Below are 24,679 nucleotides of genomic sequence, written 5' to 3' on the forward strand. Positions count from 1 at the left end.
TTTCCTCAGAAAGCAGATTTTATGTAGTAAGTGGTAACCTATTCAAAGCCGAATGAGTAGAGAGAGAAAGGTAGCTTAATTGAGGTGCTAACGTTGTCCTGCATCATTAGATCATCCACATAGGTGAGAAACACTCAAGCAGGAGAAAAAAATATTACAAACTTCATCTTCATGCCAGTTCCACTCTCCTCCCTAATCCCCTACAGGACATATTCCCAAGATTGTATGACATGTCAGTCCATTTTGTACTCACCAATATGCCAATATTTGCAAACAAGCATTATACTATTAAGCAATAGCGGAGGCAACATGAAATTTAAGCCTTTGCTTCAAATTCTATTCTTCAGCAGACAAACATAAGTGAGAAAGAGATAGAGAGAGGAGGGAGGGAGGGAGAGAGGGACAGGGGGAGAGAGAGAGAGAGCGAGCGAGAGAGAGCTATTGGCACTTTCTGCTTCTCCTACAGTTAACCAGTTACCAAACCCTTTCAGCTGGAGGGGTGCCGTTCAAGCTACCTTTTAGTAGTTCTTATGAACCCATAAAGGTATAGGTTAAAAAATGTCTTTTCAGAAATATAGAATTAATTGGCCATTTAGTTAATGACCATCTGATGAGTGGTCGACCACAAGTAAACAGATTCAGCTGAAAAGGAGATAATGAAAGGCCATTCATTGGTTTATTACTGATTTCACAATATCAGTAATATTGTGAAATATTACTTAATTGTTTATAAAGTATCTATGAAGAGGGACTTGTAGGGAGAAAAGGAATAATTTCCCTATAGAGCAATAAAAACCTCAATGACCCTATCTGCAAAATGGGGGTATTAACAGCAGATGACTTTCCTGTTATAAACCTCAATGAATCCAAAACCTCAATTTTTTTTTAACCACATAGCAATGGAAGTGTTGAAGGGTCTAGATTTGATCTATTTCAGAAGAAGAGGAAAAAGAGAACAGATTTGAGGGGAAAAAGACAGCTAAAATGGTCATGTCTATACCATAACAGGTAATTAGAGGGAAACAAAGTGGTTTCTCAATTCAAAATAGTTATTTTTTTATAAAGTGTTTTCTGTATCACATTCTTCTTGAAAATAATCATTTAAGGAACTTTAGAATAAAAAGACCTCAAAATGTGGTTTTAATTATAATTATAATGATTTTCATAGTAGACACATTTTACCAACTAATAAGCTAAAGAATTTATTACTTACCGTTTGTCCTCTAGAGTAAATTCTCCAATTGTACAAAAGAAATTAAATTCACATAAGCATTTTATTCTTTCTTTCTAAAATTAGAAGCCATAAAATGTACAAAAGGTAACATATAAAAGATGCTAATGTGCTAAGGAATAAAAGGAATGCTTCTTCATAAAAAATAGATTGCAGTTTTCTTTTCCATATGAAAGCATTTAAAATGGTAACTTGAAAACATAGGCTGCAATATTTTACAACTTTCTTACATGACACCTTATGGATCTAACTTCTACCAGAAATATGCAACATTCATATTCCAGAGAATAACATTCAACATACTGGCTTTTTAAAAGTGCACAATGTCAGAAATACTTATAGACTTTAAAATTTGTTGTAAAGTATAAAGAATGTCACAAATGATTAGAAACTACTATGGGAAAAGAGTCTTTTAAGTATGTTAAATTTTAATGTCAATGATTACAGAAACACAGTGATGTTGGTATTGGAGATCTTCATATTTCCAGCAGCCTCAGGACACTGAGTCTTATCAGAATAGTGGGCTTAGGCACATGGCTTACTCTTTTTTTTTGAAAATCATTAATTTATATGGCAACTTGAAATAAATGGAAATTAATTCTTTATTTGCTTTGGCAATCAGATGAGAAATTTCTCTTAATAACTGTAAAATGTGCCAGGCTACATACTGTACAGTACTATTTCCACCTGCCATAAGGCAGTGGAAATATTAAAGGGTAATTTTCTCAGAACTTACCTGCCCTGCAGCTTGCCAGGTAAAATTCATGGAATGGATATTGACAGGAATAGCTGGCATTCTCTGTTGCGCTTTTCTGAAATCATGTGTAAAAGGTGCCATTTTCCCCTCTGAAACAATCAGGATATCTTCTTCAAATCCTGGTTTTTAAAATAATACAACAATCAAACCAGGTAGACTTGAAATCATCTAAATCAGAAGTTTCAAGCAAAAAGAAAACTAAATAATTAGTATGGGTCATTTCTGTTCACAAGGCATCTGCCTTCGGTACCATCAGCGCTACTAAGATTAATTTTCCTCCGTGGATGATAAGAATGATGTCAACAGACCCATGCTTTCAGGGAAAGGGATGGACATGGAGTTAACCGATGCAAACAAATGCTGGGTGCATCTAAAAACGCAGGGCTATAAAAATTAACAACAGCACGATCAGAACACTAGATCAGCTTTGGTTTCTTAAAAGAGAAGTTTATAAGCTTTCAGATGGTAAATCTCTAATTAAAAGGTGGGAACACTCTTTTATGGAAATTAAGTTTTAAAACACACGAAATGCAGGTATCCCTCCTTCTTGAAGAGTGGAGAGAGGAGGACACAGGCAGGGGAAGGCGCTGGACGCGGGGGCCTTACCTATGAGTACTCTCGCCTGGTGAGCATCGATCCACAGGTACAGGCTCTCCTCCCGCGGCTGCCCGGCCTCCGCCCGCAGTGCCAGCAGGCACAGGAGGATGCTCCAGAGCCAGAGAGCGGCGGCAGCGAAGGCGCTCCTCCGGGCCATGCTGCTCAGGACCTCCTTGCTGCGGGGGAACTCCTTGTGCCGCACCTACGCAACCTGGGGCCGTCAGATCCTCAGCTGCGCTGCAGCTCCCTCAGCCAGAGCTGTTCCCGCTTAGACGGCTGGGAGCGTCGCTTCCCAGCCTGGGTGCCAAGGAGCCTGCGAGAGCAGGAGGAGGAGGGGGCAGGCAGGACGGGGGAGGCGGGGGTGGGGGGGACCAGCGGGCGTGAGCCGTGCAAGAAGGTGGGGCGCGGGCGGGAGTGGGGGTGGCAGAGACGTAAGACTGGCAAAGCTGGCGAGGCCGGCAGTCAGTGGGGCAAATAGAGCGAGAACAGAAGAGCGGGAAGGGCTGGCGCAAGCGAGGTGCGAGCGAATGGTGCCTGCAAGGCCCGGTCGGCCGCCACTTGGGGGCGCTGTGGGGTCCCCCGGGGGCGGGGCCGCGCGGGACCCCAGAGTCAGCGTTCACAGCGTGGTGAGCCCAGTGGAGCGCACGCGAAGTGGGCGTGTAGGGCTGGCGAACCCGGAGAAGGGCACTCAGAGACCCCTGGGACGTCACTCGCCTCGGGCCAAGGGAGGCTTCGGGGGAGGGAAATGGGGAGAGCAGACAATGCTGGGCTTGACTGAGCGCTGATGATGGTGATGGTGAAGAGGGTGATGACTCCTGTTCCTCCTCCGGCGCTCACTGAAGGCGCAAATTGCCCATCCTCTCCCTTTCGGCCGGCAGGACTCCTCTCTCCGCCAATCCTATGCGCTCTGTTCTGCGATTGGCTGACACTTTGCGCGTTCCCAAGCAGCTAAAACTCGAGGCTCCACTGTCCGGTGGTCTGATCGCAGGCGCTGGCCTTGGCTTGAGGGGCAGGGCGTTCAGCTGCTACTTGCCCGACACCCAGCAGTTGGGGAGGCCCGTCTGTCTCCCTGATAACGCGGCAGTGCCCGGAAGAGTGCCCTGGGCCCTGGATGATAGCTGTACCCGACCCTCCGGGGTAGGGCTCCGCTAACATCATGGATATCTTCATGTTTGCTGACATTTTTTAGAAGTTGCTGAATTCGGCCGGGCTCACGCCTGTAATCCCAGCACTTTGGGAGGCCAAGGCGGGCGGATCACCTGAGGTCAGGAGTTCGAGACCAGCCTGGCCAAAGTGGTGAAACCCCGTCTCTACTAAAAATGCAAAAATTAGGTGGGCGTGGTGGCGGTGACCTGTAATCCCAGCTACTTGGGAGGCTGAGGCAGGAGAATCGCTTGAACCAGGAGGTGGAGGTTGCGGTGAGGCAAGATCGTGCCCTGCACTCCAGCCTGGGCGACAGAGCTAGACTCCGTCTCAAAAAAATATCAATCGATAAATAAAATAATATATTTTTAAAAAGTTGCCGAATTCACAGGTGCATGGGGGCCAAACCAAGGCTCTGGCCTCGTTTGTGAGAAGCATGCTTGGCCGGCAGTGGGCTGCAGCATAACCTATCCACCTGGCCCAACAGAAAGAACTTATTTTTGCCTCCTGCCTAATTCCTTGGATGCGCAAAGAAAACGGAAGCAAAAGGGTTTGTTTGTTTGTTTGTTTTGTTTTTAATTTAAAAAAACTTAGAAAGTCTTCGGACTCAGAAAAGGTTCATTTACTCGTCTTTGTTCTTTAGTACCCGATGCTGTGACAAATACCTCAAGGATCAAATGTCTGGGGCTGGGCGTGGTGTTTCAATCAGTCCTTTGTAGAGTAGCAGATGCCTCAAGAGGGAAAAACAAACAGAAACAACAGAAGAGAAGCTGGACATGTGCAGGCATCAAGTTAAATCAGTGTTAGGTTCTAAGAATATAGATTTCCAATACGGAAATATTTACAGCTATACAACCAACCAATAGAAAAAAAGGAAAAAAGGAATTAGATAAGAAGTCTATGACTGATTTGAACTTGCAGTGTATTAATTTTTAAAGTACTTTTATTTTAAGTGCTTGCTTACTCCTCACAACTCTTAAGTAGGTACTACTATTATTCTCATTTTACTGATGAGGAAAGAGGGCTCAAAAAGTTCAGTAAGTTGACTGTGGATATCCAGCTGGTAAATGAGAGTAAGGGTTCTAATCCCAGACACTCTGACTTCAAAGCCCATTCTCTTAGTAACTCATACCTCATAATGATAAATAAATCATAATTAAGTCTGTTTGCATTCAAAGCTTTGCAGTCATTCTTCCTTTAAAATAAAAATATTTACCTGTTTTCCAACATTTCATTATTTTTTATTTCTGTGAATATTCATGTATATAATGTATGAACATTAGGCTACTTTTAAAACACTTTAACGTTGTAATGCCAGTGTCACCCAGGTAAAGATAATAATTTCACAACACAATAGGCATTTTCTGTGACTTGGAGTGTGTGGTTTTAATTTAACATTTTTTTCCTAGTTCTGCGCAAACCTCTATGGCTCTTGGTGCAAGGACGCCCTCTACAGGTTTTCCTAATCAAATACTAATCGAGAAGTACTCATACAATTTATTTTTTGGTGCAAGAAAAAGAGGAACTCAATTCTCTCCTAATTTGGTTTCCTCTAAGTGAAATTCTTCTGCAGCAGTTGAATTTGGTGTTGATAACAATGGTAATCTATCTTGCTATAAGCACATTTTTTTTTTCCTTCCAGAATGGCTATTTTCTGTTTACTTCCCTCCAGCAGAGGACACTTAGAAAAACAATATTCTATTAGAGATAGATAAAGAAAAATGCTATTTAAAAATTTTTTGATATAAGCTCATTTGGTTATTAAAGGAGAGGAAGGAACATATGTTGTGTTATACAACAGCAATTTTTAAGAGTAGCAGCATGGATCTTTTTGTCGGGAGGTCCATCTCTAAGAGATGAATCAGGCTTGACTCTCCTTTCTGTTGTTAAGGAGCAGTTAATATAGCTATTTCATTAAGAATTAAGTTTTTAAATTTCTTTAAACAAACACGTGACAATATTTACTAGCATATGATAAAAATTTGGAAATAATGTGCTTGGCAAGTCAACTTCATTTCATTTGAAAATTATGCCATTTATTTTCCAGTTTGTTATGCTTCCTTTCCTTGTGCGATTCCCTCTCACCAATTATGTGTGCAGACAGCTTCATTTATTTGTTCATTAACTCATTTGCTTATTCAACAAAGATTTATTAAATACCTATTATGTGTAAGACACTGACTTGGAAATTATAGTACAAATAAAATATGATCATAGCCTTCAAAGTGCAATAGAGCTACTAAAATAAGTAAGACAAGCACCTAAACAGATGTAATACAAGGTAGAATGTGGTGATTGTGGTGTGATAAGGCAGAAAGACTGGAAATTCATAGAAGAAATCTTGTATCTAGAATTCTGTACATTTGTTCATTCATTCAAAATATATTTACCCAGTGTCTGATGTATGCCCTATATAAGCACAGGGGATAGAAGGTAAGTGAGAAGACAGTCCTGCTCTCAAAGAACTCTCAATCTAACAAGAGAGTGTGTTGAGAATAAACAATAGGGAGGAATGAATGTCATGGTGGGAAAATGCACAGGGTATTTTGGGACTGAGGAAACTCCCTCGAGGCAGACTGGGTTCTGGGAACACTTTCTAGAGTAGAGCATACTTGAGCAGTCTTGAAGGTCAAAGGGTCAAAGGGGAGTTGATCATGCAAGGGGAAAAGATAAGGAACACCCATGCAGAGACAATGGCAATAGTGAGAGCAAGAGACATGAGAAAGAATGGCACCATGCAGGATCTGCAGGTGCTGACCCTGTAGTATGATGAGCCTGGAATAGGAGGGGGAGGGAGCACCTGGGGATAAAGCCCAAAATGTAGGTAGGACCTGGTTATGGAAGATTGTGCTGAGGACAATTCTAAATAATTTGTTTAGGGTTGCTGTCCTCAAAGAGGCGAGGCGTAACTCCTCACTCCTGAAGTGTGGGATGTGCAGAGTGACTTCCTTTTATAGCGTGCAGTGTGGAAAGTGGGGAAAGTAACAAACCTGACAAACACTACTTCAACTAGGTGATCAAGAGCATCAACAGTGATGAGTCATGTGGATAGTATGTGCCCTTGATACAATGTGATGAGAATGGTACTTTATCTCTGTGATCTTGCTCCTGAAAACCCATAACCCCAGTCTAGTCACAACAAAAATATCAGAAAAACCCAACTGAGGGACATTCTACAAAATTCTGATCAGTATGCCTCAAAACTGTCAATGAATAAAAAAGGGAAGTCTGAGAAACTCATAGCTAAGAGGAACCTAAAGACACATGACTACCAAATGTAATGTGCTATCCTGGACAGGATCCAGGAATAGAAAAAGGACATTAGGTAAAGCTAAGGAAATGTCAGTCAACTACTACTAACACTGTATCAATATTGGCTCATTAATTGCGAGAAATGTACCATTCTAATGTAGAATGTTAGTAACAGGGAAAGTTGGGTGTGGGGTATATGGAAACTCTCTGTACTATCTTTGCCATTTTTGCTGTAAATCTAAAACTGTTCTAAAATATAAAGCTTATTTTAAAAATTAAAAATCAAGACTTGAATATGTTTAAAAAATCTTAGCTGCTGACATTTGAAAAGCAGATTTTTTAATTAAAAATTTGATTTCTGGCTTCTCTTGAAAATGTAGAGATCTGACAATATTCCCTTCTGACAAAGAATCAGATGGTGTGAGTAGTGGCTGTCCTTCAAACAGGACTAGTGCACCTAGTCCTTACAGTTGCACTACTTTTCCACCTAGCATGCTTTGCTCTTTTACTTGGCCATCTAGGCTTCTATAGGCTCCTGAGTTTGCCATGCGTGTCCTGGAGACCTGGAGGGACAGGGAAGACGACGGTATCTGAGGGGGCTGAAGCCAGTGCTCATCTTGGAAGTGCAGTTGTGTGGGAACCAGGGCAAACACTGCTCTAGGGGTAGGTCTTGTCAGTGTCCAGCCATTCACTCACCCAGGCAAGTTGCCAGAACTATCTTGGTGACTGCAGGCATTGGGACTGAGACTGGGGCATATCAGCTGCACCCTGAGCTGTGTCTTGGAGAAGGAAGGAGCAGATACCCCTCTACTACACTGCTGTGGAGAGGGAGACACAAGATAGTAAATGAAAAGGGCAAGTTGGCAAGGATTATGCTTTAAAAACTCTCTTCTTATACAACTATATATAATAGCTATACATAACTATGGATAGACTATAACTGTCTATTCTATAATGTCTGAAAGTTTATATAACAAAATATTTCCAGTGGTTACCTATAGGAAGTAGGAACACGGATAGGGAATGATTTTCCATTTATGCACAAATATTTTTCTGATTCATAATAAAATGAGCCGATGCTTTTGTAATTGAAAACCATTTTTAAGAAGAGAAAAAGGTTGTTTTATGCCTGTTTCAGTCGGTTTCTCCTGAAGTAGGCAACGGTCAACACCTAGGTTAGCACCTCTTGCTATGCGGCTTGCACACTTTACCACTTAAGAACTGCACATCACAACACATGACAGCTCATTACTGAAGCACAGCATGACTGGAGCATTCCTCATCATCCTATGTGACATTCTTGCCCTTCTTTCTTCACATGATGGCATTGCCAAGCAACCTAGTATATCTTGTCTTCCAAAAACCATATCCATTCTTTTTTGTTCATCCATGCTGTTTTATCCTTATGACATTTAATGAAGGTTTTTTTTATATATGATAAGGAAGAAAGGGAAAACAATTTCATTGCCCAATAGTGGAGGAATGAGAAAGTAAATTAGAGTATCTTCATAGGAAGAAGTATTATTGAACTATTAAAATTGATGTTCTGACAGATATTTAACCATGAATCTATCACCACAATAAAGATAATAGATACTACCTATCACTTCCAAAAGTTTAACAAAATATACACTTTAAATATGTGCAGTTTATTGGATGTCCACTATATTTAATTAAACCCGTTTCAAAGAAATTTTTTAAAATAGTGTTTCATCAGGAAGAAAAAATGGTAAATTGAACTGTATTAAAATTAAGAACCTGTTATCAAAAGACAGTATTGAGAGTGAAAAGACAAGCCATAGAATGGGAGAAGATATGTGGATGTATGAGACTCTTATCCAGATCATATAAAGAATTTCCACAAATCTACAAGAGAAAAGAGAGTCCAGTAGAAAAATGGTCAAAGGCTTGAACAAAGAACATACCTAAATACCAATTAATACATTAAAAATGGCAACTTCATTAGCCATCAGAGAAATGTGAATTAAAACTACAGTGAGAAACCTCTTCAGACCCATCAGAATGGTTAAAATGAAATAGAAAGAATATATGAGGTTAATGAGGATATGAAGGTTAGTGAGCATATGAAGCAAACAAAACTTATATACTGCTGGTGGTAATGTAAATTGGTACAACCATTTTGGAAAACTGAAAAGAAGTACTAAAGCTGAACCCAGCAATTATACTCTCAGGTATAAGCCCAACAAAAAAAGATCTCTCTCTCTCTCTCTCTCTCTCTCTCTATATATATATATATATATATATAGTCATCCAAAGTCATACATAAATATGTGTGTGTGTGTGTGTGTCTGTGTATATATATAGTCATCCAAACACATGTTTATAAAATCCCTGTTTATAATGGCACCAAAATGGACACAATCCAAATATCTATTGACAGTGGAATGGATAAAGAAATTATTACATATTTATAAATGAAATATTACATAGCAATAAGAATAACAAATTGTATTAGTTTTTGTGATTAAAAGCAATGGCAAAAAGTTGCAATTACTTTTGCCCCATCCTAATAATTACAACATTAATGACTCTTGAAAACATCATGTTGAGTTAAAAAAGTCAAAATGTACATACTTTGGTTTTAAATATGATTCCATATTTTAAAAATTCAAAAATATGAGAAACTAACTTATGATATTAGAAATCAAGATAGTAATAACCTTTGAAGAGTGGTAATGATTGGAAAGGACATAAAAGAGGCTTCAGTGGTACTAATAATGTTTTGTTTCTTGATTTGAATCTTGGCTACATCAGAATGTTTCTTTTGTGAAAATTCAGTAAGTTGTCCACTTACAATTGATGTACTTTTCTATATGCATGTTATAGTTTAATAAAACATTTATTAAAATTAGAAAAAATCATGAATGGGTTAGAAGAAAACATGGGCAAATGTACTTGTAAGTTTAGAATGGGGAAGGCCATTCTAAGGAAGACGAAAACTATTTTTTAAAGATACATAAATTTGGCCAGGCGCAGGGGCTCATACCTGTAATCCCAGCACTTCAGGAGGCTGAAGTGGGAGTATTGCTTGAGCTCAGGAGTTTGGGACCAGCCTGGGCAACATAGTGAGACCCCCATCTCCACAAAAAAGTTTTAAAAATAGCCAGGTGTGGTGGCATGGGCGTGTAGTTCTAGCTCTCTGGAGGCTGAGGTCGGAGAATCTCTTGAGCCCAGAAATTTAAGGCTGCAGTGAGCTATGATCACTTGCTACACTCTAGCCTGGGCAACAGAGCAAGATTATGTCTCAAAAAAAAAAAAAAATGTATAAATTTGACCTGAAAAAAGTTTTAAAAAGCTATGTAGGAAAACCCACCATAAACAAAATACTAGGGAAAATATCTGCAAAATCATGACAAAGGGAAAAGTATGCCATCCAGTAGAACAATGGACAAGGATATAGATGATTAACAGAAACAGAAAGACAAAAAGATACTTCATAATGAAAGAGAAATGTTGTTTTGTTTTACTGATTGACCAAATATAAAATACTGATAAATATAAAATTAAACAAATTAAAAAGTAAATACACATAAATATTATCAAGAATATAGGAATCAGATAATCTAATATATTATTGGTGAGAGTGTAAATTGATTCATCTTTTTTGGAGAACAATGCTCTATTTCCCAATATCCATAAAAATTCAACATCCATATATCCTTTGACTCAATAATTCCACCGCTAGGAATATGCATATATTTGAAATATACTGACTTCTTTCTATTCTAAGTTCTAGCCTTCTACCCATTCCTACATTCAGAAAGTTATCACAGACGCAGACATCTTAGAACACAGACACTTGAAGCACTAAAAAATTCCATGAGTAATAGAAGTCCTCTATAAAGGAGCTTAATTCAGAATAAGCCTCAAATAATGAAATGAGACAATTCTGACATATTGCTTTGATGAGGCCATTTTGCCTGGAGTGGGAGTGGGCACACCATATTCACCCATCCTTTTGACAGAGTTGTTTTGGTGTCAATAGGAACGTGACTGCCACTGCCACAAAGGAACCCTCATTTCTTCTTTCCCTGAGATTTTCTGTGTCTGATGAGGCTGAGGAATGGCAAAAAGCTGAGGGGTGTGGTGAAAACATCTAGTTTGTATATTATGTGGGAAAAAATATTGAAAATGTGGTCTATAAACATTCTAGAAACAAATTTAGGTAAGCATTTGGCAATCTTTCTAAACAAAAATATTAAAGCCAGAAGCCACATAAAAGATAGTCTGTCATCTATCTTTGCTTTTATGTGGTTTTTGTATATGTGCATATCTATATATCTATATCTATTTACCTGGACATAGTACATATCTATATAGATACCTCTATTTACATAGATACAGTTATATAAATATAGTTACTGGTGTAGGTATAGATATACTCAGTGATTCCAGCAGGAAAACGTTAAAGGATTAATTAAACAACATTAAAGAATTAAAGAAACAACATAAATGGATACATGATGTCCTCAGGGGAAAATGTTGGGTTAAAATCCCTAATATAAGGCAATTCTTGCCAAATTTTTTAAAAAGAGATAATTTTTAAAGAAAATGATTATCTTTAAAAATCTTCAATATATAGGCACTTGCTTTATTTTAAAATTAAGCTTCAAAAGTAATTAACAGTAAATTATTAGTAGATGAAAAATTCTTTAAACTTTATCATATAATTTAGATAAGGTCTCATCAGATGAGTCTTTTGGTTACAGCTCTCTTGGTCCTGTGGGGACCTCAATGAGAAATGTTGTCTGACACTGGAAATAGGAGACTTGAGAATATTTTTAAACAAATTTTGACAAAAGAATTTTTTTTTAAAAAGCTTTATTTATGAGACATTATTATCATCAAGAAAGGAGAAATTGTCTTTCTAATTGCCAGGAATTAAGATTTAAACCATCAAAGACTATACCAAGTCCCTTGATTTAGCTCATAATAGAACAAACAACAAATAAACAAATTGCCTACTAAAGTACTCTTATACCCTGAGCAGCATTGGAAAATTAGCCCGATAAGGAAGGAAGGAAGATAAGTAGGATTCTTATCAAGACCTGGGCAGATCTTTCATGAATAAAAGCTAACTGCAAGGCCAAGCTGGATATTTCTTGATTCACTTTAGGAAAGTAGATATTAATATTTTGTAGTTAGCTGATGAATGTTTTGACCAACGTGAGTTACTAAGTTAGACTCCCCTCCCTAATTTTTCTTCCAAATTATCCAGATCCAAGTACAAATTATCTGGGTAATGTAGACAAAATAAGAGGTTTGGTCTTACTTATACAACCAGCAAAATCAGACAGACCTTCCAGGAGGATCTCATCCATCTACTCCTCCATTTTGACTATATCTTACTTCTCTAGTGCCTTTGTTAATAGCACATGTGCTTCATGATAAAGAACCATAGTTCTGGATAAAAGCTTGAATACTGCATGTGATGAATTTTTTTTATTTGTATGTTGAGTACTTGAGTATGTAAAAATAAAACTGATCTATATGTGACTTTAAATAAATTTTTAAAATTTGTAAAAGAAACAATGTTCATCAAAATTAAGTAAGATATACAATGAAATGCAATATTGCATGTTAAAATGGCGTCTAATTAAATTTGTTGACACACAGAAAACAATAGATGTTGTGAATTCATGAAAAAGGAATGCTTATAACATTGTTGGTGACAACGTAAATTAGTGCAACCTCCACGGAAAACAGTGTGGAGATTTCTCAAAGAACTAAAAGTAGATCTACCATTTGATCCAGGAATCCCACTATTGGGTGTTTACCCAAAGGAAAATAATTTTCTTTTAAAAATAGCTTTATTGAGAAATAATTGATATACAAAAAGCTGTATATATTTAATGTGTACAATTTAAAGTGTTTGGACATATGGAAACACTTGTGATATTATCACCACTATTAAGGCAATGGACATATACAGCATCTCCCAAAGTTTCCTTCTGTTCCTTTGTTTTCGTTTCTGTTTTTGTTTTGTGTATGTATATGTGTGGTAAGGACACTTAATATAATTGTTAAGATACACCCTCAACAAATTTAGAAGCGCACAATACTGTACAGGCACTATGTTGTACAGCAGAGCTCTAGAACGTATTCATCTAGCATAACTGGAACTTTATACCCATTGAACAACTCCCCATTTTCCCCATTCCCCTGCCCCGGAAACCACTATTGTATTTTTTGCTTCTGTGAGTTTGACTATCATAAATACCTCAGGTAAGTGGAATCACATGGTATTTGTCCTTCTGTGATTGGGTGATTTTACTTGGCATAAATGTCGTCCACGTTTATTCATGTTATCACAAATGATAGGATTTTCTTCCTTTTTAAGGCGGAATAATATTCTACTGTATATATTAAATATATACAACATTTTCTTTATCCATTCATCTGTTAATGGGCACTAGTGTTGTTTCCATATCTTGGCTATTGTGAATAATGCCACAAAGAACAAGGAAGTGCAAGTATCTTTTAAAAACAACAACAGTAGGCCGGGCGCGGTGGCTCATACCTGAAATTCCAGCACTTTGGGAGGCTGAGGTGGGTGGATCACGAGGTCAGGAGATCGAGACCATCCTGGCTAACATGGTGAAACCCCGTCTCCACTAAAAATACAAAAAATTGTCCAGGCATGATGGCGAGTGCCTGTAGTCCCAGCTACTCGGGAGGCAGAGGCAGGAGAATGGCATGAACCCGGGAGGCGGAGCTTGCAGTGAGCCAGGATCTCGCCACTGCACTCCAGCCTGGGCGACAGAGCAAGACTCCGCCTCAAAAAATTAATAAATAAAATAAAATAAAAACAACAACAGCAACAACAACAAACCCAGAAGTCCTGTTTTCAACTCTTTTAGATATATACTCAGAAGCAGAAGTGCTGAATCACATGGTAGTTCTATTTTTAATTTTTAAAGGAACTTTTGTACTGTTTTCCAGAACGACTGCACCATTTTACATTCCCACCTACAGTGTACATGGTTTCCAATTTCTCCACTTCCCTGACAATACTTGTTATCTTTTGTGTGTGTGTGTTTTTTAAATAACAGTCATTCTAAGAGGTATGAGGTTATATCTCATTGTGGTTTTGATTTGCATTTCCTTGATGATTAATGATGTGATGTTGAACATCTTTCATATACCTGCTGACCATTTGTATGTCTTCTTTGGAGAAATGTCTGTTCAAGTCCTTTGCTCATTTTTAAATTGGGTTATTGGTATTTTTGTTACTGAGTTGTATGAGTTCCTTATGTATTTTAGATATTAACCTCTAATCAGATTTATGGTTTTCAAATATTTTCCCTCATTCCATAGGTTTTCTTTTCACTCTGTTGGTTGTTTCCTTCACTGCACAGAAGATTTTTAGTTTGATGAAATCCCACGTGTCTATTTTTAATTTTGTTGTCTGTGCTTTTGGGGTCAGATCCAAGAAATCACTACCAAGACTAATATAAAGAAGGCTTTTTCTTATGTTTTCTTCTAGGAGTTTTACAGTTTCTCATCTTATGTTTAAGTCTATTTTCTATGTTTTACGTTTTTAGGTTTCATAGTTAAGTTTTATATATATATTATTTCATTTTATTTTTTATTTTTATTTATTTATTTTTTTGAGATGGAGTCTCGCTCTGTTGCCCGGGCTGGAGAGCAGTGGTGCGACCTTGGCTCACTGCAACCTGCACCTCCCAGGTTCAAGTGATTCTCCTGCCTCAGCCTCCTGAGTAGAAGTTTTATATTTAATCCATTTTGAGTTGATGTTTGTGTATAACATAAAGTAAGAGTCCAATTTCATTTTTTTAATGTGGATATACAGCTTTGCCAGCATCATTTATTGAAGACATTACCCTTTCCCCATAGTGTTTTCTTGACATTTTGTTGAAGATCATTGGCAGTATAGGCATGGGTTTATTTCTGGCCTCTATATTAAGTTCCATTGGTCAATATGTCTGTCCTTATGACAGTACCATACTGTTTTAATTACTGTAGCTTTAGCATATATTTTAAAATAAGAAAGTGTGATAACTCCAGCTTTGTTCTTCTTTCTCAAGATCTTTTTAACTGTTTGGGTTCCTTGTGGATGAGTATGAGTTTTATAATTTAAAACAATTTTTGTAAAAAAATGACAGCAAGATTTAGGTAGAAGTAGCATTGAATCTGTAGATCTCTTTGGGTAATATGTACATTTTTAACAAGATTATGTCTTTTAATCCATGAACATAGGATGTTCAATTATTTGTGTCTGCTTTAATTTCATCAATGCTTTGTAGTTTTCTTTTCTGCTTTAATTTCATCAATGCTTTGTAGTTTTCTTTTCTTTTTTTTTTTTTTTGAGATGGAGTCTTGCTCTGTCACCCAGGCTGGAGTGCAGTGGCCGGATCTCAGCTCACTGCAAGCTCCACCTCCTGGGTTCACGCCATTCTCCTGCCTCAGCCTCCCGAGTAGCTGGGACTACAAGCACCCGCCACCTCGCCCGGCTAGTTTTTTGTATTTTTTAGTAGAGACGGGGTTTCACCGTGTTAGCCAGGATGGTCTCGATCTCCTGACCTCGTGATCCACCCATCTCGGCCTCCCAAAGTGCTGGGATTACAGGCTTGAGCCACCTCGCCCGGCCTGCTTTGTAGTTTTCAGTGCACAAGTCTTTCATCCCCTTTATTAAGTGTATTCCTAAGTATTTTTTTCCATTTGATGCTATTGTCATTGGGATTGTCTTCTTGATTTCCTTTTTGGGTGGTTTGTTATTAGTGTATATAAATGGACCTGACTTTTGTTTGTTGAATTTGTATACTGCAACTTTACAGCTTCATTTATTAGCTTCAAGAGCTTTTTTTGTTTGTTGTTTTTTATTTTTCCCATGTGTGGTGTCGTTAGGGTTTTTATGTATAAGATTATGTCATCTGTAAACAGGGAAATTGTATTCCTTTTTTTCCAATTTGGATTCTATTTATTTATTTTTGCCTAATTGCTCTGGCTAAGACTTCTATGTTAAATAAAAGTGGCAAGAGTGAACATCCTTGTCATGTTTCTGATCTTAGAGGAAAAGCTTTCATTTTGTCACTCCTGTGTATGATGTTAGCTGTGGGCTAGTCATATATGGCCTTTACTATGTTGAAGTATATGGCTTCTATTCATAGTTTGTCACTCATCTTTATGAAAGCATGTTGAATTTTATCAAATGCTTTCTCTAAATCAACTGAGTTAATCATGCAACTGTTATCCTTCATTCTGTGTATGTGGTGTATTACATGTATTGATTTGAATATGTTAAACCATCCTTGCATCCAGGGAAACAACTCATTTGATTAGGGTATATGATCCTGTCAGCGTGCTATTACATTTTGTTTGTTAGTATTTTGTTGAGGAGTTTTGCATCTATATTCTTCAGAAACATTGGCATGTATTTTTTTTTCTTGTATGTCTTTGGCTTTGGAATCAAGAGAACACTGACCCCATAAAATAATTTTGGAAGTGTTTTCTTCAATTTTTTGAAAGGGTTTGAGAAGGATTGGGATTAATATTTCTTTAAAGGTTTGGGAGAATTCACTAGTGATGCCATCTGATTCCAGGCTTTTCTTCACTGGAAGGTTTTTAATTACCCATTTAATCCTCTTAGTCATTATTGGTCTGTTCAGATTTTCCAATCTTCACGATTAAATTTTTATAGGTTGTACGTATCTAGGAATTTATTCATTTCTTCTAGGTTATCTAATTTGTTGACAAACAGTGATTAACTTTGAATAGTTACGTTACTTGAGATTTTCACTTGTTTCTTTATGTTGTTTAATTGTAATATCTAAATCTTTTACATTCAGCATGTATAAAGAAGAGAAAGTAAAACTACTTCACTTTGTTTAAAAAATATTTAATTTTTTTCAGAGAGAGGGAATCCAAATTTCATGTTTCCCCACAAATGATGATTGTTTTGGAGTCTGCCAGAGCATTATTAAAGGTCAGCTATCAATAAATTTGATAAAGTCAAGGCTTACAAAGACCTCTCTCATTTTTCCAAGAATACCAAGGAACTGAATCCTCTCTGGAGCCTTGTTTACAACATATTATAGTCTACAGAATTTCACCTTCTCTTTGGGCTCTTAATACCATTTGGGAGTCAATGTAGTGTCATTGAAAGAACACAAACTGTGTAATCAAGACTTCTTCCACTTCCCCTCTCACCTCCTAACCTTCAGTTGAGTATGTATTTGAGGACTCATTATTTGATTATTTACTTCAGCTCAGATTCAGTTTACTTCTGGCTTCAAAGTACCCTGAAATATAATACACGCTTCATGAGTGTCTGTTAAATATATATTGAGAAAGTTAATTCAGTGTTTGGTTGGTGCCGTCTTGAAAGTTACTAGTTTCTTTCAAATTACTATAGGCAGTCTGTGAAAATTTAATCTAACTCAGGTTGTTCTGATAATATAAATGCCTGCGACATTCATCACTCGTCTGTATGGACCCACATAACTTATTCCCAAGAGGTGTTTGTTCTGCCTTTTGGAGATTGCAATAGAAAGTTTTGTATATTGCAAATAGAAAGGCATTTGCTCTGCCTTTGTGATAGACAATGGGGGCACAGGTCTAGCTTCATCAACCTTAGCAGCACCAACTAGAATCTTAAATAAAGCAATGTAACTCTAAAAACCCTTTCCATACGCTAAAAGAAAAATCTTTATAATTAAAAAACTTTTTACCAAAGACCTTATATATTGTGAAAGTTGCCTTATTGATTACTGACAATCCCACTTTATCATGGCATATGAGTCTTTTAATGTGCTGTCAAAATCAGTTTGTTAGTATTTTGTCTAGGATCTTTGCATTTATACTATTCAGAGTATTGACCTGTAATTTTATTTTTAAATAAGAGTTGAATTCAGCCAGGTGTGGTGGCTCATTAATCCCAGCACTTTGGGAAACCAAGGCAGGTGGATTACTTGAGGTCGGGAGTTCGAGACCAGCCTGACCAACAAGGAAAACCCCCCTCTCTACTAAAAATACAAAATTAGCCAGGTATGGTGGCGCATGCCTGTAATCTCGGCTACTCAGGAGGCTGAGGCAGAAGAATTGCTTGAACCCGGGAGGCGGAGGTTGCAGTGAACTGAGATCACACCATTGCACTCTAGTCTGGGTAAGAGCGAAACTCTGTCTCAAGAAAAGAAAAAAAAAAAGGTGTTGAGTTCTGTGTCTTGCACTCATTCTTGAGAATACTCAAGTTTGCTGAGGCATTTTGCCCTGGACCACTTGAACATGATACATTTCCTTTCCATGTATGGGAAATCAAACAATAACCAGATTGTGTGACTGGCTTCATTCAGATAAACACTGAAGAGCATTTGTGCCAGTGATAACCTTCTTCTTAGAAAATATGTAATTATAGAATTTTAAAAGGAAATCTTCAACATTTCAAGGGAGATCAGCTAATTATGAAAGGAAGACCTAATGAGGGGACAATACCTTGGCAGAGTTAACACTAAGAAGTTAGTTTTGTGCAGATGAATCTAGTCTTATTAACTTCCAAGTTGATCAGGACAACAGAGATTGTTTCAGGCTAAAAAATACTCAGAACTGGTATAAACAAAAATGATTATTTATTAATCTCTATTTTGTGTCTTTATGTGTGGTCAGTCAGTGGCAGTTACAAGATGAGACACAAGAGAAGCTCAGGAAAACAAAATTTATTGTACTCACAGGACTCAGAAACAGGAGGCTCAGCAAGCCACACAAGGTCACATGTGAGGGAGAGCCTAGGCTATGGCCTTTATTGGAGCTTCCATGGGAGAGGCAAGGCAGGGCAAACAGCCTAGGATTGGCTGAATAATTTCAGGAGGCTCCAAACTTTAAGGATAGTCCTTAGCTGCCTGGTACCTAGCCCTGCAATGATTAAAGGAAAAGAATATTTCTTCCTAGGATGTAAGGGTAACAAAGACGAGGTGTGGCTCTGAAATGGTTGGTTTGCATATCAAAGGCATGTTCTTTTTGCTATTTCTATGAATTATCTTGGCCCCAGGAGGAGCAGTCTCTCTACAATAAGAAACATTTTTAAGCTGTCAAAACATTATAGTTTAGAGAAAATAAATAAATATAAACAATACAACATGCAATATGGGAAATCGATTTCTAGAGACTAGAACACGAAAGTAGCACTTCAAGATATTCCTTCCCTAGTGTGAACTTATCTGAGAAATTCAACTGGTAATCAGGAGATTGGCGAACATTAATCCAGGATGATTATCCGGCATGAGATTACTAGATGGCAAAAGAGATACTTCATCTTGGCCAGTGGGTCTCAACTGTAGCCCACCAGGAAGAATTTTAGAAATTTTTTGGTTGTTGAGACTGGAGAGTACTTTGGGCTCTTACAAGTATAAGCCAGGGATGGTAGATGTCCTGCTATGCTTGAGATAAGACCACACTGGAATTGTCCCAAGTCTATACATTTTTTGATTGCCCCAGTGGAGATTCGTGTAGATGAAAAACCTATTCATACATAGCCGAACGCTAGAAACCTAACTGCATTTTGCATTAAAAAACACACCTTTTTTTTTTTTTTTTTTTCTGAGGCAGAGTTTCGCTATGATGCCCAAGCTGGAGTGCAATGGTGCCATCTCACTGCAACCTCCGCCTCCTGGATTCAAGCAATTCTCCTGCTTCAGCGAAGAAGCTGGGATTACAGACATGTACACTAAATTTTCCAGAACTACAACTCTTGTGGATAATAAGATTCTCTGAAAAGTAAGAAAGTAAAATCCTACTTGGTTTTGTTCTGATCCTTACCAAGAATTGTTCATATTTCAAAAAAATCACATCATCACACCTCTGTTTTTTTCTTTTTATTTTCCTGTATTTTTTAATGCACAACAGCTTCTGATCTTGTTACGTCCCTTAAAACGAAAACTTTTCCATCAAAGTAGATATAAGCATTTCATTACTTCACTTGTGCTCAACCATTTTCATTGTGAATACCTGTTATTTTATTAATTGAATTTTTGCTTCTTTTATTTATGTTAGAGTAGTATATTGATTTTTTGAATTTATATTTGTCAAAGTAGATAATGTTATTTATGGATTCTATTTGAAGATTTTTAAAGAGATAAGAGCAGAATATCTGTTATAAAAAGGCAGCTTTGGCTCATCCTGTAAAGTCTATATACTCTATGATTCCATTTATGTGACATTCTAGAAAATCAACAGAATGGGGAAGACATCAATGGTTATCAGGGACTAAAGGTTTGGGGGAGGGTTTGATTACATAGGAGTAGCATGAAGGAATTTTTTGGGGGGAAGTCAATGTTAACTGCTGTGAATCTTGACTATTGTGGTAATTACATGACTACTTGCAGTTGTCAAACATTATAGGCATATACACCAATAAAAAAGTGAGTTTTATTGTATATAAATTTTAAAATCAATTTAAATAATTTTAAAAACTGGAGGATAAACAGAAATAAAATCCAGAAAATAAAACAACCAAAATGGTGGCATTGAGTCTCACGTTAAAAACCACTGAATTATGCCTTTGAAACCCATGATGACATTCCTGCCTCCAGAAACAGTTCACATCTCTAGTGAATGAACTACTTTATTCCCGTCAGGGCCAATTTCATTCTCCTGTGACTAGTGTCAGCTATGTGGAGAAAAAAATCTTTTTTTATTGAATTCATAGTAATGAATGAACTATATTTCAACCAAAGCCATCAACGTATTGGCAGTTAGAATGAAAAATTCTAGTGATCTTTTTATTATACTATATTGCCATACTAGTTTTGTGCTAAAGTGGAAGAATACTGTGAGTTCTTAAGTTTTTCCATTCATTGCCAGCATTACCCCTCTAAAGTAAAATAAAATACCATTACTCATATTATAGTGCCACCTGAGTTTACTAAGAAAGTAGGAAAAAAAAAAAAAAAGAAAAAGCGGTTTTCTTAATAACATTAGCATTCACATTCCTAGAAGAAAAGTGTACTGTAATGTCACTTCTATTGACAGAATATACAAGTCTCTTGTGTTTTTATCAGGTGTTTACAATAGGTCAGTGTTTTGGCTAGGGTGTTTAATGCTTTTTGCCATTTATAGTATATTCTGTAGCCTTCTAAAACTGCTTCGGGAAATTTTAACATGTAGAAATGTTTAGTTCACTTATTGCAGGCAATTAAAATAGTTAAGGGAGGAACATTAGCTAATAAAATGTCTTAATTTGGATAATATCCAAATAATAGGTGTCACAATGATGAATTAATAGCTCTTTAAATTGACTTGCCAAACAGCTATTCAACCAATTAAGCCACATGAGTAACTAGCAAGAATATAACATTTAGATGACTATTAATTGGTACCTATGCTAAGAACCTGTAATTCAAATTCAGTATGTTTGGCTTTCCAAAAGAAGAACCAAATAAATATTCGTTTAATAAATTTGCTTCATAGCAATTGACACTGGAATTGAGTGTGAATTCAAATATTTTAGAAATAATAAACAAAATGTATCTTTATGGATTGTAAACTGAATCATGGATTTGAAGGCAGGATCAGAGTTCTTCATGTCCGCATTGCACATTGCAGTATCTGTGGTACATAGCCTTCAAGAGGTAGCCTACTTCAGCTACTCATGACTGAGTTTGCAATCATCCTGTCCACCGTCAATTTAAAATTGGTAGTTTCCATCTAGCAGGGGGGTGAGTGGGGTAGAAGTATAGACGAAATAAGACTGTCCGTGAATACTCAATAAGATAAATATAAACTGAAACTTCTCCTGCTAGTTATGATGGAATAACTGGTACTGGACTTGTCCTCCTATTGCAAACAACTAGAAAATTGGACTATCTGAGGGGACCGGGAGTGGGGAGGCTGAGGTAATTGTAATTTGTAGAGCAAAGAACTTAGAGAATAGAGCTGTGGAAGGAAGGAATGAAGGAAGGAAGGAAAGAAAGAAAAGGAAAGAAAGAAAAGAAAGAGAGAGAAAGGAAGGAATGGAGAAGAAAGAAAGGAAGGGAGGAAGGGAATAAGGGAAGAAGGAAGGAAGGGAATAAGGAAGGAAGGGAAGAAGGAGAGAAAGAAGAAAAGATAGAAAAATAAAGGAAGGAAGGGAAGAAGGAAGCAAGAAGGGAGAAAGGAAGTAAGAAAGGATGAGAGGAAGGGAGGTAAGAAGGAAGAGAGGGAGGGAGGAAGGAAGGAAAAGAGGAGGGGAGGAAGGAAGGGAGGAAGGAAGATAGGAAGGGAGGAGAAAGACGGGGGAAGGAAGGGAGAGAGAAAGGGAGGAAGGAAAAGAAGGAAGCGAGGAAGGAAGGAAAGAAGAGCTCAAGGAGTCTGTGTAGGACTCACAGACTTCTGAATATTTTTAAGGGGAAACTTCACAATGCTTTTTAAAGAACCACTGGAAAGCTATAAACTGAAAAATTCCCAGAGCACCCACAGAAGTCGGAGACATTTGGGCCGGGCACGGTGGCTCAAGCCTGTAATCCCAGCACTTTGGGAGGCCGAGGCAAGCGGATTATGAGGTCAGGAGATCGGGACCATCCTGGCTAACACGGCGAATCCTGTCTCAACTAAAAATACAAAAATTAGCTGGGTGTGGTGGCGGGCACCTGTAGTCCCAGCTACTCAGGAGGCTGAGGCAGGAGAATGGCATGAACCCGGGGGGCGGAGCTTGCAGTGAGCTGAGATCGCGCCACTGCACTCCAGCCCAGGCAACAGAGCGAGACTCTGCCTCAGGGAAAAAAAAAAAAAAAAAAAAAAAAAAAAAAGAAGTAGGAGACATTTGAGTTCCAACCAACCAAAGTGAAAAAACCTTATTGAACACCTGGGGCACTTGTTAGAGACTCCAGAAGGATAATCCTTTAATGGTAGGGTTAAACTAGCTCTAGAGTAAAGGGTTCCCTAGACCCACCCTGACGAAGCTTTCCAAAAAGATTTAAAAGAATAAAGATAATCTACAGGTAAACTAACTCCCTTCAAAACAAAATTCAAACACTTTAAAGAAAAATTTTCTTCTGGAGCCATTGCTGCCAAAAACATGCCCAAGGTCAATTCAGAGGTCCATGGGGCCAGCTAGCCTGAGCTTGCTCACCTTCAAAGTCTATGCAGCTCCAAAAAAGGACTTACCTCCCAAAAATCCCATGAAGGCTGATGAGCTTTCATTCTACTTAGTTCCCAAGGGTCAATATAAATATGTGGAGGAGTTAAGAACCCAGCTGGAAGAAAGCATCTCTCAGCTCCGACATTATCGTGAGCCACATACAGGTTGGTGTCAGGAAACATACTCCCAGACTAAGCTCAAGATGCAAAGTTTGGTTTTGTGGGGATTAGACAGCTATGAATATCTCCAAAATGTATCCTCTGGGTTTTTTTCCAAGACTTGGTGCTATAATTTTGCTGGCCTTGTTGGACTCCTTTTGGCTACAGGTTCAAACATAAAGAAGTTGGTGTATCCACCTGGTTTCACAGCATTAGCTGCCTCTATCTATCATCCACAACAAGCCATTGTGTTTGCCCAGGTCAGCGGGGATAGATTATATGATTGGGGTTTACAAAGATACATAGTCATAGAAGATACATGGAAGGAACACTTTCAAAAGCTAGGAAATGAGAATTCACCTATAAATAAGAAGAAAATGCCATGCTTTGCCCATTTTAATCAGTTACAGGTAAGCATTGGAATCTCCTTACAATAAACCAGGGCTTCTACAGAAAAATGGCAGAGAAGTCAGTCTTGAATGTATTAAATTTGCATTCTTCTTCAGGAAAATCTATACTAGGCCTCTGTTATCTTGAGTGATGCTGTCCTACAAGCAAACTAATCTGAAATCCTTTCACCTAGAGATAATGAACAAGCCTTAGAACTCCTCATTCTCATGTTGCTATTTATTTACATAATTAAAATCCAAGTAAAAGAAAAGAAAATTTTAAATGCAGACATTTAAAGCCTAAAATTTGCATACTAAAATCAATATACAAAAAAAGTATTAATAGGCATGTGAAGAAGCAGGAAAAAGTACAGGACAAATGAATCAATAGAAAAACACCAAGAAATGACAGCAATAATGAAATTCACAGATAAGGACTTTAAAACACCTATTTAAAATATACTCAAAAATTTAAAGGAGGCCGGGTGCGGTGGCTCACACTTGTAATCCCAGCACTTTGGGAGGCTGAGGCAGGCGGATCACCCGAGGTCAGGAGTTCAAGACCAGCCTGGTCAATATGGCGAAACCCCGTCTCTACTAAAATTACAGAAATTATCTGGGCATAGCGGTGCACACCTGTAATCCCAGCTACTTGGGAGGCTGAGAATCGCTTGAACCCAGGAGGCAGAAGTTGTAGTGAGCCGAGATTGCACCACTGCACTCCAGCTTGGGTGACAGAGCAAGACTCCATCTGAAAAAAAGAAAAAAAAGATGTAAAGGAAAATATGAATATAATGAGGAGAGAGATGACACATATAAAAATAATACAATTGGAACTTTTACACTGAAAAATGCAATATCTGAAATGAAAAAAATTAATCGGACAGGTTTAAGAGTAGATTAGATACTATAGAAAAAAAGATCAATAAACTTGAAGGCATAGCATTAGAAATTATCCAAACTGAAGCATATAGAAGGAAAAAAAAAAAATAGGGCCTCAGCGATATGTGGAATAATATTATGCAGACTTTCACAAATGTATTTGAATTTCTGAGAAAAGGG

At 37.7% G+C, this 24,679-nt stretch overlaps 1 protein-coding gene and 1 pseudogene across 2 annotated transcripts in view; one reads left to right on the forward strand and one right to left on the reverse strand.

The window, feature by feature from the left end:
- The window catches only part of WIF1 (WNT inhibitory factor 1), a 72,167-nt gene extending 68,760 nt beyond the window's left edge, over positions 1–3,407 (reverse strand). The window contains exons 1-2 of one of the 2 annotated variants that reach the window (XM_008003908.3): positions 2,595–3,407; positions 1,968–2,107 (exon numbers count right to left, since the gene is read on the reverse strand). In XM_008003908.3, coding sequence (XP_008002099.1) covers positions 1,968–2,107; positions 2,595–2,742 — 288 coding nt within the window. In that variant the 5' untranslated portion in view covers positions 2,743–3,407. The remainder of the gene's footprint in view (positions 1–1,967; positions 2,108–2,594) is intronic. The other variant, XM_008003907.3, reaches the window with a different exon arrangement.
- A 78-nt stretch (positions 3,408–3,485) lies between these two features.
- Positions 3,486–23,716, forward strand: LOC103238650 (MICOS complex subunit MIC26-like; annotated as a pseudogene).
- The last annotated feature ends 963 nt before the right edge of the window (positions 23,717–24,679 follow it).

The sequence above is a fragment of the Chlorocebus sabaeus genome, chromosome 11 (assembly GCF_047675955.1).
Source record: "Chlorocebus sabaeus isolate Y175 chromosome 11, mChlSab1.0.hap1, whole genome shotgun sequence".
In the NCBI taxonomy this organism is placed as follows: domain Eukaryota; kingdom Metazoa; phylum Chordata; class Mammalia; order Primates; family Cercopithecidae; genus Chlorocebus; species Chlorocebus sabaeus.